The sequence below is a fragment of the Leptinotarsa decemlineata genome, unplaced genomic scaffold (assembly GCF_025532065.1).
Source record: "Leptinotarsa decemlineata unplaced genomic scaffold, Ldec_3_MD MMD2_tig00000008_RagTag_RagTag, whole genome shotgun sequence".
Classification (NCBI taxonomy): Eukaryota; Metazoa; Arthropoda; class Insecta; order Coleoptera; family Chrysomelidae; genus Leptinotarsa; species Leptinotarsa decemlineata.
The window spans coordinates 1,920,359-1,937,516 of NW_027412537.1; the positions used below are offsets into that span (position 1 = coordinate 1,920,359).

Genomic DNA, 17,158 nt, shown 5'->3' on the forward strand with positions numbered 1-17,158 from the left:
TCATTTTCGAAGAAATATGGACTAATGACACCGTCAGCCCAAAATTCACACTTAACTTTTCAGGATGCATTAGACGGTCTTGGATCTCATGTGGATTGATATCGTCCCAAATAAGACAATTTTGTTTGTTCACGTACCCATTCTTCCAGAAATGGGCCTCATCGTCGAAGATGATTTTTTGATGGAGATTAGGGTCAGTTGCCAACTGATTCAGAGTCCATTCAGCAAGCACACGCAGTTTTTTATGGTCGTTTACCTTCAGTTCCTGAGTCAGTTGAATTTTGTTTGGGTACAGGCCCAAGTTACGACGCAAAATTCGCCAAACTGTGGTCTGCGAAAGGCTCAGTTCTTATAAGAGACTCTAAATCGTCTGCCTCAGATTCTCCTGTACACTCTCACAGACAGGGGCGATGTATTTCGCAAATCTAGTGTTTCGTCGACGTACGGGTGTTTGTCAATCGTTTACCTAACAAGTGGACTCAAATTTATCCACCACATTGCGAATAGTCCTCTTGCTAGGACGATTATGGCGATCGTAAAATGGGTGAAGTACGCGATACGTTGCTGGACGAGAACACCCATTTTGATGAAATATTTTTAATACTGGCGCGTGTTGTTGTATGCTACATACGTCCATGGTGATTTGGCAAAGCAGATTGAATAAATGACAACTAATTTGGCAGATGTAGCTTCAATAAGATAGCCGTTATCAATTGTCAAAGTTCAGAAGTCCCTATTGTAAGACCCTATATACGGTCAACAAGAAGTAATTAACACGGTGTCGTAATTAATGGTATCAATATGTGGAAACATTTTCACCAGACTTCCATGAAATTGAACTCTGATATCGCTTGTTACTTTGGATACTCATCATTTTGAGGTTCAACTCAGTACACCTCGAACTTCACTGTTCAAGAATTCTTTCATTTGGAGAACTGCATTTATGTGGAATACACTCCCTGAGAACGTTTCACCAAATGAATTTAATCTCAAGTGACTAAGATCCATATAAATCGCTACTTTCTTGGAGCACCCTAAGGATTTTGCTGCAGTGATTGTGTTTTGTCCTTTTCATTTGTAACCTATCAAAATTATTGTTTTCTTTTGAATTCTTTCACAATTTTATGATCACACATTGAATTTTATCAATTTAGAACAATATCCTGTTTCGAACAGGAAGTTGACATTATTGGTCTGTTTATTTCTTCGTAAATTCAATCAATCCAAGTGTAAAAACTTGTATGATTTCACACAATCATACAATAAACTGTATTAGGTAATGAGTTTTAATGTATTTCATCAGTTCGGACTTCCATTGTCTAATATAATATAAATTGATTTGAAATCCCTGAAAAAAATAAAAGATTAACCGAAAATAACAATTTTATTAAAACAAAAAACTGAAATTAGAAGGATATAACATATAAGCTACAACCAGTTATCACCCGAAGACGATTGTGGATACTAACAATCGAAACGTCGGGACTTGGTTTGGAATCTTTCAATTTTTATTTTTTCATCTTCATTTTTGTTAATAATATTTTTAATTTTCAGCTTTTATTAATATTTCAATTTTTTATTTTCTGGTTGTAGTTTGTATGTTATTTCCTCGTAGTTTCAGTTTTTTGTTTTAATAAAATTGTTATTTTCGGTTAATCTTTTATTTTTTTAGGGATTTCAAGTCAAGTTATATTATATTAGACAATGGAAGTCCGAACTGATGAAATACACCACGAAACATTGTCAACCACCTTCAAACAAACAATGAGTTTGTATATTGAAAAGAGAAATGGAAATTTTTATGTTTTTTACCACTTTTAATTGTAACTAACGTTTCTGCAGTTTCGTCTTATATGGACATTCTCAAACTAATACAATAAACATAGAAATTTTCATTTCTCTTTTCATTATGATCTCCTACCACGTACTACATCTATCAATTTATAGTTTTAATATTGATTTTCATCGAGTATCGGCCAGTTCTTTTCAATGTTTGAAACTTTGTGACTACTTATTTAAAATTTTGAACATTTATAAGATTGAAAAAAGTAACCTATAGTTTTTTCAAAGATTTGTAAAAGTTACTGATTGTAAGTGGCAATGAAAGAAAAAAATTGGGAAATTTGGTATCCGATCGAATATCTGTAGTTTCATAAAATACATTAACATTGAAATTCAGTATGGAGTTTAATACAAACAGCGGTAGCATTTCTGATTTTGTTCAAAATCTAATTCACATATATTTTTCTGAAGATACACATTTTCAAAATCTTTCGAACCCAGATCGTTTTTTCCACTATTTTCTTTAAATGTGTCTCTGTACTTTGAAAATATTATAGTATTTTTTCATATAATAGCTAACCGATACTTTGTATATCGGTTGAATTCCTGATTTTAACCTATAAAGTGAGTAGTTCTAATAAAAAACGACTTACCTCCACCATTTTTGTAGCACAAATAGGGAAACCTCCATACATTCGCCAGGTCGACAGCAAACCCGATGACCGACAGTAAGAAGTCTACCTTTTTTCCCCATGTTTCCCGGTCGTCTGTGGTCAGGAGAACTTCTGGTGGACCTCGAGGACTATTTAGGCCCTTTTTAAAGGACATCGTTGTCTAACGGCAGGTGATGGAGTGTGCCGTGAACACTGAAAATGAGAATTTGTCCAAATGAGAATGATGATAAAAGTAGTAGATATTTCAAATGGGCAGAGTGGCACTCGTAAGAATGATGAACAAGAGAAGAAAGACTAGTGGTGACATATCGACAGTTTGAGGCAGATGAAAAAACCTATCGCATTCACTATTTCTACTAGTCTCATCTAGAATGACATAAATTAAATATAATGATTCATTCTCAAGTGGACAAATACCTAACCTTATAGTACACCACACGTGAGAATGACGAACAAGAGTTGTTTCCTGCTCGCAGATGTCGGTGTTATGCATCGTTAGTTATTTAAGAAGCTATATCATTTTTTAATTTATTGCGTTCAGAATATCAGTCAATAGGTAGAGTAAGATCTAATATGTTAATCCTGTAAAAAATAAAAGAAAGGCTACAAATGACTGAAAAAATCACATTTTGGTTTTCAATCAAGCAAATGGGTTATCGACGCCATTTGCTGATAAGATCAGTGGCCAAAAACTTATTTGGGTTTTATAAAACTGGAAATGACTTTTGACTAAATAAATCGAGATGACATATGAAGAAAAGAAAGAAGAATCAATAACATTGATAAAATGTATACAAAGTTTGTATAGGAAAACTACTTCAAAAAAGGAACATCGAAAACATTTGTGACTTTTGGGAGTAAGACATATTTGCATCTTTAACTACTCTACTGTTTATGACAGTATTGGATGTATCGATAATAAGAAGAGGGAAAAATAATGTAAGGTGGGATATTGGAAAATGAAAAATATTGACGTTTCAAAATTATGTTATGTAGAAGACATGATAATGGTAGCTGAGGATGGAAAGTTCTGTAAAAGATAAATGTGAAAGGAGAAGATCAAAACAAAGATATTGGGGGAGAGGAATGTTAGCACTTGATGAAAATGAGCTATAATCACAACATTGAGAATAGTTGAATGCCTAGGAGCCTAAGCTCCATACTATTAATGTGATGAAAGAGATAAAAAAATCAACAAGTTATTTAATAATATCAAACGTTCATTCCTATGAAACTAATATGGACAAAGATAGAGAAAAAAGAAGAAAATGCCAGCTGTGAGAAATGAGCTTTATAAAAATTATAGAAAATATAACTAAAATTAAATTAGAAACACGATATATAGAAGTACTCGAGGAATGAAGTCGATAGGTGGAAATATAAAAAAGTCACCTTCACTACCTACCACCACATAAAAAGTAAACGCGAAGAAGGTAGATGGGTGTTCGAATATATAAGAAATGTCAGAAAAAAGACGAGAAAATGTAAAAAGTGCCGTGGTAAAGCAGTAATGAATTGAGTCGATGTATAAGCCACCTGAAAGATAGTATGAAAATAACAACGACCACATTTAATAAACAAAAGTATGTTTTTTGAGTTGACCCTTGCTCACAGTTTTTATCCTCATCAATCAACCAATAATGCTTTATTGTCGAATAATACACAACTCTATTCATGAAGCTAACTACGATTATATAATTAAAAAAAATAATTATTTAGTATATACGAGGGTGATCCCAGAAGTACCGGACCCAACAAAGAAAACACAAATATAATCTCTTTGCAGATCTATACATTTTTCCCAGCGACGTTCAATAAGTTCGATACCGTTTTTATGATAAGAACTGTCTTGCTCCTCAAAATGGGCTTTAACTGCCGACATCACTTCATCATCGTTGGAAAAACTTTGACCACTGAGCCATTTTTTTCAACTTTAGGAACAGAAAATTATCCGAGAGGGCTAAATCTGGCGAATAGGGTGCATGAGGTAGCAATTGAAACTTCAATTCGTTAATTTTGGTCATTACGATAATGGATTTGTGAGCTGGTGCATTATTTTCATGAAACAACATTTTTTCCTTGAACTAATTAATACAGTTTATTGTAAGATTTTCACTAAAAAAAGGTTTTACGAAAACCGCGACACGTGTTTCGCTATACAATAGCTTTCTCAAGCGCAAGTTAACACTTTTTGAATTGCCTACTAGGTCTGATAGCTCGCGTTTCCAAATAAATACTAAACAACGCATTGTCTTCAAACTTAAAACATTGTGTAGTATCTAATGATCTTGGCAAGATCACGTCGGGAAGGGTAGCTTGTAATATCCTCCAAAGAAGGAAATATTAAGAGCAGATAGATGTTGTTTCACAGATGGATCAAAAACACCTTCCGGTTTTGGTGCAGTTATTTTCACTCGTAGACCCAGGCAGACAACCTTCCTAGTACCATATGCGACTCTGGTCTCGATTCCTGGCCATCCTGGCCTGGAAAGCAATGAGGCTGCTGATTCCCTTGCAAAGGAAGGTGGTGCAAGCAAGTTCATCGGATCAGAACCTGTCATAGGCATGGCTTTAGGCTTAGCCAAACAAAGATTGAACATGGCAAGAAGAAGATTTATGGACTTCTGGCAGAATCTTCCAGAATTGGCTCACTCGAAGGCGTCATTTATTCACCTTTCGAAGCTTGATACTAAACAGTTCTTGGACTACAGTAGGGATGAACTACGATGTCTAACAGGCCTTCTTACAGGTCACTGTCATTTGAATCATCATATGCTGAGACTCGAACTGTTGGAAGATAGTCCTCTGTTTGGGAAATGATGAAACAGCGGAGCACATACTTTGTGCCTGCCCCGCTAGGGACCGAATCAGGTTTTTAGAGTTCAGCAGAACCGTACTCTTACCATCTGACCTGAAAGATCACTCACTAATCGGCGTCGCTAAGAAGCTGGGTTTATTTGGTCGAGTGTGAATAGGTGTTAGCCACAATAAACCCTTGCGGGTTGCGGGGGAGGAACGAATGGACCCACTCACTTTGGACCTAATCTAACCCAATTATCTGATACAGTGATATTTTTCAAATAACTACCTTCATCTCTGAACTTAAAACAAATGCCTTATAGATTGTGCAATTTATAATACAGTAATATTTTTCAAACAACTACTGGCATCTCTAGACCACCCTGGTACTAGCTAGTATATACTAACACTAGATTGGGTTCATTTGCAAGCAAATGGCAATACAGTTGAGGTACGTATTTGACGGTAATACATTGAGATGTGAATTGAAAAATTGGAATATTTGATCAAATATATATGATACAATCAAAAAATAAGATTCTGTCATATTCAAAATGCAATATCTTGAAGATCATCCTCAAGGAATTCATTTGTGTTGTAGCATACTTTTTCAAGCAGCTTGCTTTCAAGTTCTCTAATCGATAAAGGAAGATGATTAAAAAACTTCTTCCCTTTGTAAAAAATTGATAGTTTGATCTGTGTTGAAGAGGGGATGGAGTAGAAAACCCTGTTAATTTTTCACTTTTTCTATCACTCTTGAATCTAATGAATTTTTACTGTACGGTGGCATTGACACTTCAACTAATGAAGCTCAGTATTTATCCCTGTAGATGAGAAAGCATTTCACAATCTCAATTACGGATAGAGTACGATACCACTCAATTGCGAATTTGAGGCTGAACTAATGAACTCAGTGAGTAACCGACAGCATTGGATATTTTCAAGGGTTCTTGTTGTTAACAAAGGGTTCGACGCAGCTGCAATGGACATGTGTCATGAATGGTCGTTATTGAAATTTCGATTGGCATTGAAGTGCTAAATTTATTTCCTGATCAAGTATACTTTTCAAGTTATGACGAGCTATCAATGAGTATCATGACCTACTCGTCGATGGATGAATTTTTCCAATTAGGTGTCGCTATCATTTGTCACCTTCGAATCTTCTGGTGGCTGGATAATTGGAATAATTATTTTTCAATTAGAATTATCTGGAATTCTACAACTATATTAGTTAATAACGAAGGAATTGAATATTTAGTGCAGTTGTACCAGACTCACGATCCTAAGATCAAGAGTTCGAATCCTCCTTCGAGCAGATCTTTTTGTGAGACTGTTGAATATTGAATCTATTCAGTATATTGTGTTACGTTGTATAGCCGTGATGATCGGTAGTGGCTCACTGTGTTATAAGATGGTCATTGAACTAATTGCCATAGTTTTCGGCATAGTTGCCATTGACATTGAAAAAAACAGTAGTTATAATAGACTCGAGTCATCATACGAAATCAACAAATGCACTGTGGAAAAGAGGGGATTTTATATTATATATTTGATAATGACTAGTTCGTTTTTCAATCAATGTCAAAAAGTAGAGAGTAGAGTTTCGACAAGGAACACAATTAGTATTTACCTCTAATCATCGTTTGTGTGAACGTTTCAAAATATTCTCAATATTCTGCAAAACTTATTCGGTAAAAGTCAATAGAAACTATTATCTAATGTATGAGGAAAATCGTGATGTAACTCCATTGATTGACTGTCTGGGTCACAAGATCTTTTATTTTGGCTTCTGTCCAAGGCCACCGAAAATTATGATCCAGAGTTCATTCGATTCGAAATGACCTCTAGCAACTTTTTGAAAAATTTCCAGAGGGGCTCGAAAAAATTGCAAAAGTTATTAACAATTTGATAGAAAAAGAGAGGATTTGGTATTTTACAAATATCTTGGGAAATATTGAAGACGTCCGAAATTTGAAAAAAGATCCTTAAAGAGAAGGAACATTCTTAAAAAAAAAGTGCCACCTCCCGAAACTCTATCACCGATATTTATAATTTTAATTTAGAGGCGAAAATAGCGCTAAAAGCGGGCGATGCGCGTATTGACTCAGTTTACTTTCTAAAATAATTATTAAATGACTGTAAATAGTGGAAATCACCATGTATAAAGTATAAACTATATTTTCTACTGTTTTTTGTATCAGTTTACTAATTTTTTTGTCACAAACTCTGCTGCCAAGTATGAAAAAGATCTGGCAACACTGGCCGTGTTAGTATGGTCCGACTGCATGATTTACAAATATGCATTATCCAAAAGGTACCTAATATAACTCGGCTAATAACAGAAATGTTGTTTATGAAGCAAATTCATGGTTATTCAAATACATTTTTGACGGACGTGCCAAAAAGCTAACAAAATAGCAATAAAATGATTTGATTGATAATTATATGGAGCACATATAAATAATGAAGCTATTGTCTTTTACATTTTAACAGAGGAATATTCAGAAGTTATTTACGATATATTGGGAAAACGATAATGGACGAACCTTATTCAGATGAATGCGTGACTTCCCCCTGCGGTGGCAGAAGAATCAGAATGAAACTACTCAAATTTATATTTTTTTAAAGGACGTATTATAGTTAGCACGATATTTATGAGGAAAAATGAGAGAGCTTATTCAGAAGATGTTGCCCAATCAACTGATATCATTCTTAACAGCAAGTCACCCTCTCTTATCCAATCAGCATGGTTTTATAAATAATCAAAGTACTGAAACAGCGCTATATGATTTCAATAAGCATTAAATAACTTCTCTACAAATTTCAAATCTGCAATTTATTCATTGATGTCTCAAAAGCGTTCGATTGTGTAGATCACGAGTTTCTTAATTTTGAAAATGAATAGAATTTTGAAATGAATTTCCCGGGTGCGGGAAATTGCTCAAGATGTGATAAAGACATATCTTCAAAATAGGAAAAAACAAGTCATTTTACAAGGCGTGAAAAGTCAATCAATAATAATAAAACAGGGTGTTCCTCGGGGATTCATACTGGTACCACTTCTCTTTTTAATTTATGCTAACGATCTAAAAACTAATAAGTTAAAAAAATCGTCACTTGTTAGATCTAACTATGAAACAAAGCCTTAGAATTTCAGGTCATTCTGCTAAGCAACAAGTAAAATATGATTTATGCACGGTGCACCAGACTTTCGTAAGTTATTACTTCATAAAAAAGTTTGGAACTGTATTAAAGGTCAGTTTATCATGTGAGCCATATTATCGAAATCACACTTATAAAACATAAGGAATGATCCAAGCTCTACACCATCAAATTCCCATTATTACAACCAGGGTCATAAAGGGAACTCATAAAATATTCTTTCATCGGTAATTTTTATGGATACTTCAAGAATGGCAAATCAATTTCAACCTTGCAGCTTTCATATTTTTTAACGATATCATAGTGAACTACCGTACGTCCACTTGAAATTGGAGTGTTCTGAACTATTCTGCTGGAGAAAGAAAATTGTGAAGGGATAATAATAATTCAATATTCATGTGAAAGGAAACAATGAAATCACATTTTGTAGAATTATTTTTAATCAGCAGATGCATTCCGAAAGGGGTGACATTCCACATTTAGATGTAGCACATTTATTAACCAAAATGAATATTATTCTATTTTCATTCTGTTTTTATGTATACAGGGTGGCAAAAGAAACAGAACCGGTATCGAGCAGTACGAGTAGCAGTACAGTAGAAAAAGACAGAGACCCGTCGATTTTGGATTAAAGAAGGAATCTTTTTCAGGGTTTTGAAGCCCAAATATATTAAACGAAAAGTCAAAAGTATAAAAAGAAATTCGGTGGCTTTGGAACTATATTTCACTTGATTTCCAATACCATTGAAATATTTTGAAAAGAGTTTGATCTACTTATGTCATCGATGACATTGTAATGACATTCATTAACTTATTTGATTAAATCCCAGCCAGAAGTATTTGTTTCGAAATAATTTTTCTTTCGTGTAATTCAATGTTTATATGAAAGTAGGTGTTTCCGGAGAGCATTTTTTTCCGGTTTGTGTCTGAAAGTTACTTCTTTGCATAATCCACACATCTATGTATAGAGTTACTACTTTTAAAATTGATTGCTTCCTTCCTTTCTTTGGAAGATTCCCACTTTTTCTTTTGTATCAAGATGGAGTAAGAGAAAGCCAAAAACTTTCTTTCCCAAAAATTAATCACTCCTAAAGATATAATCCCTTCAATATTTTGAAATGGTACTCACCTTTGCCCGTGGAGTGGCTGAGTCAAAAAAACCTACGTTATTCTAAAATATTTTCGCAGTTCATAACATCGGCTTTGTTTTGTTTTCATTCAGCCACCCTTTGTGTTACTTTCAATGTATTTTTTTACAAAACCACCTTTCAAAAAATGTCCACTAGATAGTTTGTAGGTGCTCTACAAATTTCGATACAAAGTTGACTTGTTACTACAAAACCAATTGAGAATTGTATATTATGGACTTGTTGAAAGTCACCTGAAATACGGTATTTTGATCTGAAACTGACTAGAAATTCTGCGAAGGAGATGTATGACACTGATGCAACACAAAAAAGGATTATCCAGCAGAGTCGATATGAATACAAAATTACACAAGTACAGGCAAGAATTTTTCAGAAGATGTGTCGTGTTAGGAATCACACGTTAAAAGGTAAGACCTCGTTAGTCCTTAGCTTGTACAAGTTTGTCAACTTCTGAGAGTTGTCGTTCGTATGGGGAGCCACAGCTGATTAACGGAAAAAAACAGAAACAGATAATATCATAAAACCAACCATATTATATTAAGCTACGATTACAATACACAAGAAATTAACAATATATTACCTTTATAGAACAATTAGTTGGTCGAATGAATACATTTTTTCTGGAGAGTAAAAAAATTTGCCCAAAGTAGTGTTCGAGAAAAAGCTAAAAATGATATTTATCATTTCAAGAGTCCATATCCATCACATAATAGGTACAATAAAATCTACTGCATTTCAAATTTGTATACGTTGCCTTGTTATGCAGTTATTGATACCTATATATAACTAACTATATTTTACTGTATTCAGGGCCGTAGCGAAAAGAAAAACCAGGGGGGGAGGGAATCCAAATTTTCCCAACTCCACCAGCAAAATTTCCCAACTTTCGAAGAAATGAAAGCCGAGGGATTAGTTACTAGCTATCCAAAGATTGGCTGAATGATTATGCCCGTTAGGGTATGCACAAAGAAAAATAAATTTTGGTGATTATAAAAATAATAATGAAAATTATTCTACTTTGGACCAAGGTCCTTGGTTTTCCACCATATCCACAATGTATAGGAATATTCAATACAAATGAAAGGAAACAACACTTAAATAATATTGTGCTTATTGTTTTCTACTATTATTTTTTATATCTTCGCGGCCCGAAATTTCCCAACTTTTCCAAGTTGGAAGAACAGCGAAAAGTTGAGAATTTTGTAAAATTGTCACTTCAAAATTTGTGGACTGTTCTCTTACTTGGGAGAAATTAAACTTTCTTAAAGATTTCAAACAACTCAGAATTTATTTCAAGTTATGCATGTTGGGAAATCCCAACCTTCTCCTGGTTCTTTCCCTTTTCTTATTACCTCTGCTTTTATTTTCTCTCATTTTAATTTTTTTAATTTTTATTTATTTTTTTATTATTATTTTTTCTATCTTCATGGCCCAAAATTTCCCAACTTTTTCCCAAGTCGAAAAAGCAGGGGGCTCCCCCATCCCCCCCATCCCACGACGGCCCTGACTGTATTCTATTATCAGATGCACAGATACCAATACTTTTTACACATATCTATCATATTATAAATTGCTTGATATCAATATTTCATTCATATGTATAAGTAGGTATCTACATATTTATGTCCCAATAATCACTTTCAATTTATTATTATTACTATTATTCAATTTATTCATACAATTTCTGAAAGTGTTTCTGTTTTATTTTGTATTATTACAACTTGACTCAATTGTGTTAGTGTTTGATGAATTTATGTAAAGTTCTTAAGATACACAATAGATAAATTATTTGTGAGTGCTGTACTTTTATATTGACTTTTATAATACCATTTCATTCTGATATTACTGAAATAGAGAGTAACATTATTAATAATAATAATAATGAACTCGTGAATTTTCGGAAAAGAATATTTCTCTACTTACTGAATTATTGTAAGGCAGAGACCCTTCAATGGTCCGTAGATGATTGAGGTTGAGTTCCATTCCCCATAATTCCGTCAATTCAAGAAATAGAATGTCACTCATGCGATGTGTATGTACGGATATGTGGAATATTTAAGCATTGGCCAGTACGTTAGCAAGCCAGTACGTTAGCAACTTCAGTGAGCTCTTTACTACAGGGTAGGATAATGAAAATTGAAATTAAATAAGACGGATTTCTCAAATAGTTGTCGTTCAATGAAAAATCGACCCGAAATGTAGATTTTCATTTTCAGGGTGAATATTTGCGCATATTATCAATATTCACCTCTACCACTTTGGCGGGATGAGATTCAACTCTTGATATATACACACATTGGAAAATTCTAGGGATATTTTTGAAAAAGGCAATAATTTTTTTAGATTGTTTCAGGGAAAAAAAAGTTGACGGGTGATTATCAAACGAATGTAACTTACAACAAAATTTATTAAATGGTCAAAAATACTGAGTGCGCATATAAGCAAAACTAAAAAAAAATATGGCTCTTCTTTGGCATCCCGAAAAACATTATAATATAAAGAAAATTGGAATCAGTACAAACTATAGCCTCCACGCTGATTTATTACGGCCCTACATCTATCGTGCATCGACAAAATGAGATTGTCAATGTCTTGTTGAGGTACATTTGCCCATTCAGCGATTAAAACCTCTCTCAATTGAAACGTTGTGTGAATGTTCCCCATATGCGGAGTAATTTTTCGTTGAAGCATGTCCCACACATGCTCGATGGGATTCAGGTCCGGTGATTGTGCTGGCCATGGCAATACATCAACTCCTTCGTTGGTGAGCCAGTCAGTCACTAGACGCGCGACATGTGGACGAGCATTATCGTGCATTAGGTGAAAGTTTTCACCAACAGCACCAGCAAACGGACGGACGATAGGTAGAAGAATGGTGTCGAGGTACTGTCGAGCTGTGAGGGAGCGATTTGGAAAAACGAGATCGGTTCTGCCGCCGATCATGATTCTGCCCCATAGCATTACTGTACCACCTCTGTATGTGTGGACTTCCTGGACGTGTCTCAAACGTTCATTATTTCCAGGTCGTCTCCATGGTCTTACTCGACGAGAATCTGGATGAAATCCAAATCTGGATTCGTCTGTAAACAAAACTGTGGCCCAATCATTTGCATCCCAGTTTTGATGTTCTTGACACCACTCTAATCTTCTACCGCGATTGCCTCTCGACAAAGGTGGACATCTAAGTGGCCTTCTGTTGTGGAGATCTGCTTCATGCAGTCGATTTCTGACAGTATCACGACCAATGGTTACCTGGTGCGTCTGCTGCAACACGTTAACCAACTCAGGTGCTGTGATTGTCGGTTGTCTTCTTGCGGTTAAGACCAAAAATCGGTCTTGAACTGCAGTTGTAGCGCGTCCTCGCCCTGGATGTTGTTCGGCTGGACTGCCAGTTTCACGGAAACGCCGCCACAATCGACTGATAACACTTTGGGAGACCCCCAAACGAAGAGCTACATCATTTTGTCGCATGCCACCTTGAAGAAGCCCTACAGCTCTATTCATCTCAGCCAATGGTAAGTAATGGCATTCCATGTTAAAGCACAATATTTCCAGTTTAATTGCTGAGCAAGAACTGCATAAAATGTACAAACTCGACACTTTCAGATTATTCATTTTAGCTGAAAACCTACAGTTTGTAAAAAACTTGATAAAAGATTAGTTACCGTTTTTGCAGGCATTGTTCAACCCATAGAAATCTACCTGGTGGTCGAGTGTACCAATTTAATCGAAATTAAACGACCTCATGCATTTATTTTTATGATATTTAGTATGTTATAAAAATATCCATAGACTTTTCCGATGTGTGTAAATAAGGATTAGGCATCAAGCGATACGTCCTTTGAATGGACGGAATGCAATTATATTTTCAATGCTTCCTATTTTTTCTATTTGATGCTGTAGAGATCAAGCTATCATGTTTTTCCACTTTTGAAGGTAATTTTCCACTATGAAACTTGCAAAATTTTCATCAAAAGCTTCTTTACTTGATCTGCTCACTCTAGCCTTTATTTAATATATCGAGGTTTGGATAATCATTGTCTAAAAATGATTCACAGATTCAAAAACTAAAAGTGATTACTTTATACTTGTTTTCAATCAAGATTTGTTTTTATTTGGTTCAGAAATGAATAACTAACAGTTATTTTATACATATTTTGATTACTGGCCACTTTTTTATTATCCCTACTAATGTAGTAGCATGTAGTATTAGATATAAATAGATAGGTGTTAGAAATAAAAAGTCAACGGTGGGAACATAAAATTTCCAAAATTTCAATGAATTTTTGTCATGATTTTAGAAATTTTTTAGAAAGCTGTTTTTTTTCCCTTCGAAATTTCAAATATATGTTTAAAAATGCTAAAATTTGTTAAAATGTGTTTTTCATTATTGGATAAAATTTTGACAAATAGTAGAAAGATTATGATATGCCGTAGTACTATTATGAATACTTTTGTTATTATTATTATAATAAATCCAATCTAGAAACAAAACTGAACCTAATAAACTAGCCCTTAGGAAAGTCATTCTTCAAGATATGGATGTAAATAATTTGCTTTCCTCGAATGTTTCGTTTCCAACCGATATAACAATCCTTTCAGTTACACTCAATGAAAAAATATACAACATAATTCTAACATTCATAATTAAATCTAAAATATCAATATAAAACGTAGTAACTCGATTGATTCGAAAATTTTGTTTCAAAATAAACTCCGGTTGATGCCAGGGGGGTGTTAATTAAAAAAAAAAATATGGATGAAAACCCTTCTATTAGTACCAGGAATATAGACAACAGTTCGTTTTCAGTCAGTTTAATGTTTGGAGAGTTTTGGGTGAAGATCGACTGTAGTCACCCATACTACATACAACTAGTACAGGTCCGGCCCAAGGGGCAGGCAACCTCGGCAGTTTTCTGGGGGCGGCAAATTCTTGAATGTGAAAAGTTTTTGAAATACACAGCATGTTTCAAATTAAAACAGAAATGAAATTCTAGACCCAATGCGGCAAAATAGCAATAAAAGTAAATTGAAATTATTTACTATTAACAAGTAAACAAAAAACATATCAAATCATCAATTACTATGTATGCTGACGATACTACAATAACTGTTTCTGGGAAAAACAAAAAGTTATTGATGAGAATGAATTGTTGACTAATTTAGTGTCAATGTAACAAACTGATTTTAAATGAATCCAAATCAGAACTGATGAAAACATTTGTTAGAAGGGATTTCTGTTCTAATTCATTCACTTTGAATGACATCAAAATATCCAAAGAAGGAAGTGAATTTTCTAGGAAATACTTCATGTGAGAATCTCACCAGAGGTGAAACATTGTTTGGATTGGTTTGGTTAAATGTTTATTATGCGAATGCATACTTCCACATCAGTTAAAACATAATGGCTTGGGGTTGTTCGAAGGAATTTTCTGGAGTCTTCATCGCCCAGAAAGGACTGATAAGATTAATATTCAATCTGGGGCACCAATAAAGATGTAGACCAATTTTCAAAAGAGAACGCTTGTTGACTGCACCCGCCATATACAGGACGCCCCAAAGAAAACTTGACCCCCCCTGTAAGTCAGAAACGGACGTGTAATCAAAAATTTCAAAGAACACAACAATTTTTATTTCTAGGAGGACTAATTTTTTTCAATGGCGTGGGGTGTCGAGTGATACATCGTTTGAAAGGTATTTTGTCCCTCTATTACATTTGTAATTTTTTTCGAAATTGGTTCATTCGTTATTGAGAAATTAAATGTTGAACGTTTTATTCAAGAAAAAAACAGAAAATTTGCTGTAGTTCATTTTAATGAGAAAATCAACAACAAATATTATCAGTGAAAACAAAATCAACGGATAAATTGTTCACAATGACTTCCACCTAGTTCCATACAATAATACATTCTACTCTCGAAAACGTTCCGTACATCATACAAGATGTCCGGAGTCAGCAATCGGCATTCCCGAACAATTTTCTGTCGCAGGTCTTCTAGATTTGTAGGCTCAGTAGAATACACTTTCGACTTCAGGTGTCCCCACAGAAAGAAGTCCATCGGTGTAAGATCAGGTGATCTAGCTGGCCATTCCACCGGACCCCTTCTGCCGATCCAATGCATTGGAAAACGTTCGTCCAAAAACTGTCTTACCCGAACATCAAAATGTGGGGGTACACCATCTTATTGGAATGTTATGTCATTTTCTACTAAATTGTCATCATTTTCTAAAATTTGTGTAATCATAGGAATAACACAGTCTAGTAATAGATTTCAGTATGTGTCTCCATTGTGATAACCTTCAATGAAGGATGGTCCAACAATATGCATGATTACCAAGAATGCCGGCCCAGGCATTCAATTTTTGTGGAGTTTATGAATGTGTTTCCATCACCAAATGAGGATTCACATCTCTCCAGTAACAACAATTATGTGTATTCACTTCATCATTCAACATGAAAGAACTTTCGTCTGAAAAACATGTTTCGTATAATAGGTTTGGGTTATTGGTCAATTTCTCGCTGAACACCACACGTCGACTGAAGTCGACGATCAGGATCATCTTCGTTCAATTCCTGAACTAGTCTCATTTTGAAAGGATGGAATTTGTAGGCTTTCAAAATCCGAAAAACACTGATACAGCAGACGCTCCAGCTACTTGTCTGATAGATTATCGATGATCCATTTGTACATGTCCTAAAACTGCAACTTCAACTCCGTCATTTCTGACAGTACGGTATACTTTATGTTTTCTGTTGTGAACAGAACCTGAAGTTCGAAACTTATCCATTAACTGTTAAACGTATTGATGTCTCACGTTGTGGTCTGGATGATTCGATTACACATTTTTACAGCAGCTTTAGCACATTCATTATTTCGATAATAGGTCGCAACAATTTCTATTCTTTCTTCAGTAGAATAAACCATGTTGGAATACAGTGAGCAAGGATGACTGAATAATAATTCGTGAAGTGACAGTGGCCAACTATCTACTTTTTGAATATTACTGGAGTTTTTTCCCAACACCAAATCGTTATTTTTTAACACCTCGACACGTGTTTCGATCACCAAGTGATCATCTTCAAAGAGGAAGATTAAAACTTTTTTTAATCTTCCTGTAGTAATATTCATTACTACACCAAAGGTTCCAAACAGTGCATCATAAGTATCTATTTTTTGTTCTGCGACAACTAGATTCAACAAAAAATACCAGTGCAGAAAAAACTAACAGTGTCGTCCATTTCAAAACGTCTACTACTAATTAAATAAATTCTAAAAATCTAGAAGACCTGCGACAGAGAATTGTTCGGGAATGCCGATTTCTGACTACGGACATCTTCAATAATGTAAGGAACGCTTTCGAAAGTAGACTGTATTATTGTATGGAATTAGATGGAGGTCATTTTGAACACTTGATCCGTTGATTGTGTTGCCATTAATATTACTTTTGTTGATTTCCTCAATAAAATGAGCGACAGCGAATTTTCTGTTTTTTCTTAAATAAAACGTTCAACATTCGATTTCTCAATAACGAATGAACCAATTTTGAAAAAAATTACTGAAGTAATAATGAGATGAAAGACCTTTCAAATGA

General features: G+C 34.5%; 1 protein-coding gene across 2 annotated transcripts in view; it reads right to left on the minus strand.

Moving 5' to 3' along the window:
- The window catches only part of DAT (Sodium-dependent dopamine transporter), a 102,035-nt gene that overhangs the window by 77,905 nt on the left and 6,972 nt on the right, over positions 1-17,158 (minus strand). The window contains exons 1-2 of one of the 2 annotated variants that reach the window (XM_074170845.1): positions 11,489-11,622; positions 2,436-2,648 (exon numbers count right to left, since the gene is read on the minus strand). In XM_074170845.1, coding sequence (XP_074026946.1) covers positions 2,436-2,610 — 175 coding nt within the window. In that variant the 5' untranslated portion in view covers positions 2,611-2,648; positions 11,489-11,622. Of the gene's footprint in view, positions 1-2,435; positions 2,649-11,488; positions 11,623-17,158 lie in introns of those variants that run through there. The other variant, XM_074170844.1, reaches the window with a different exon arrangement.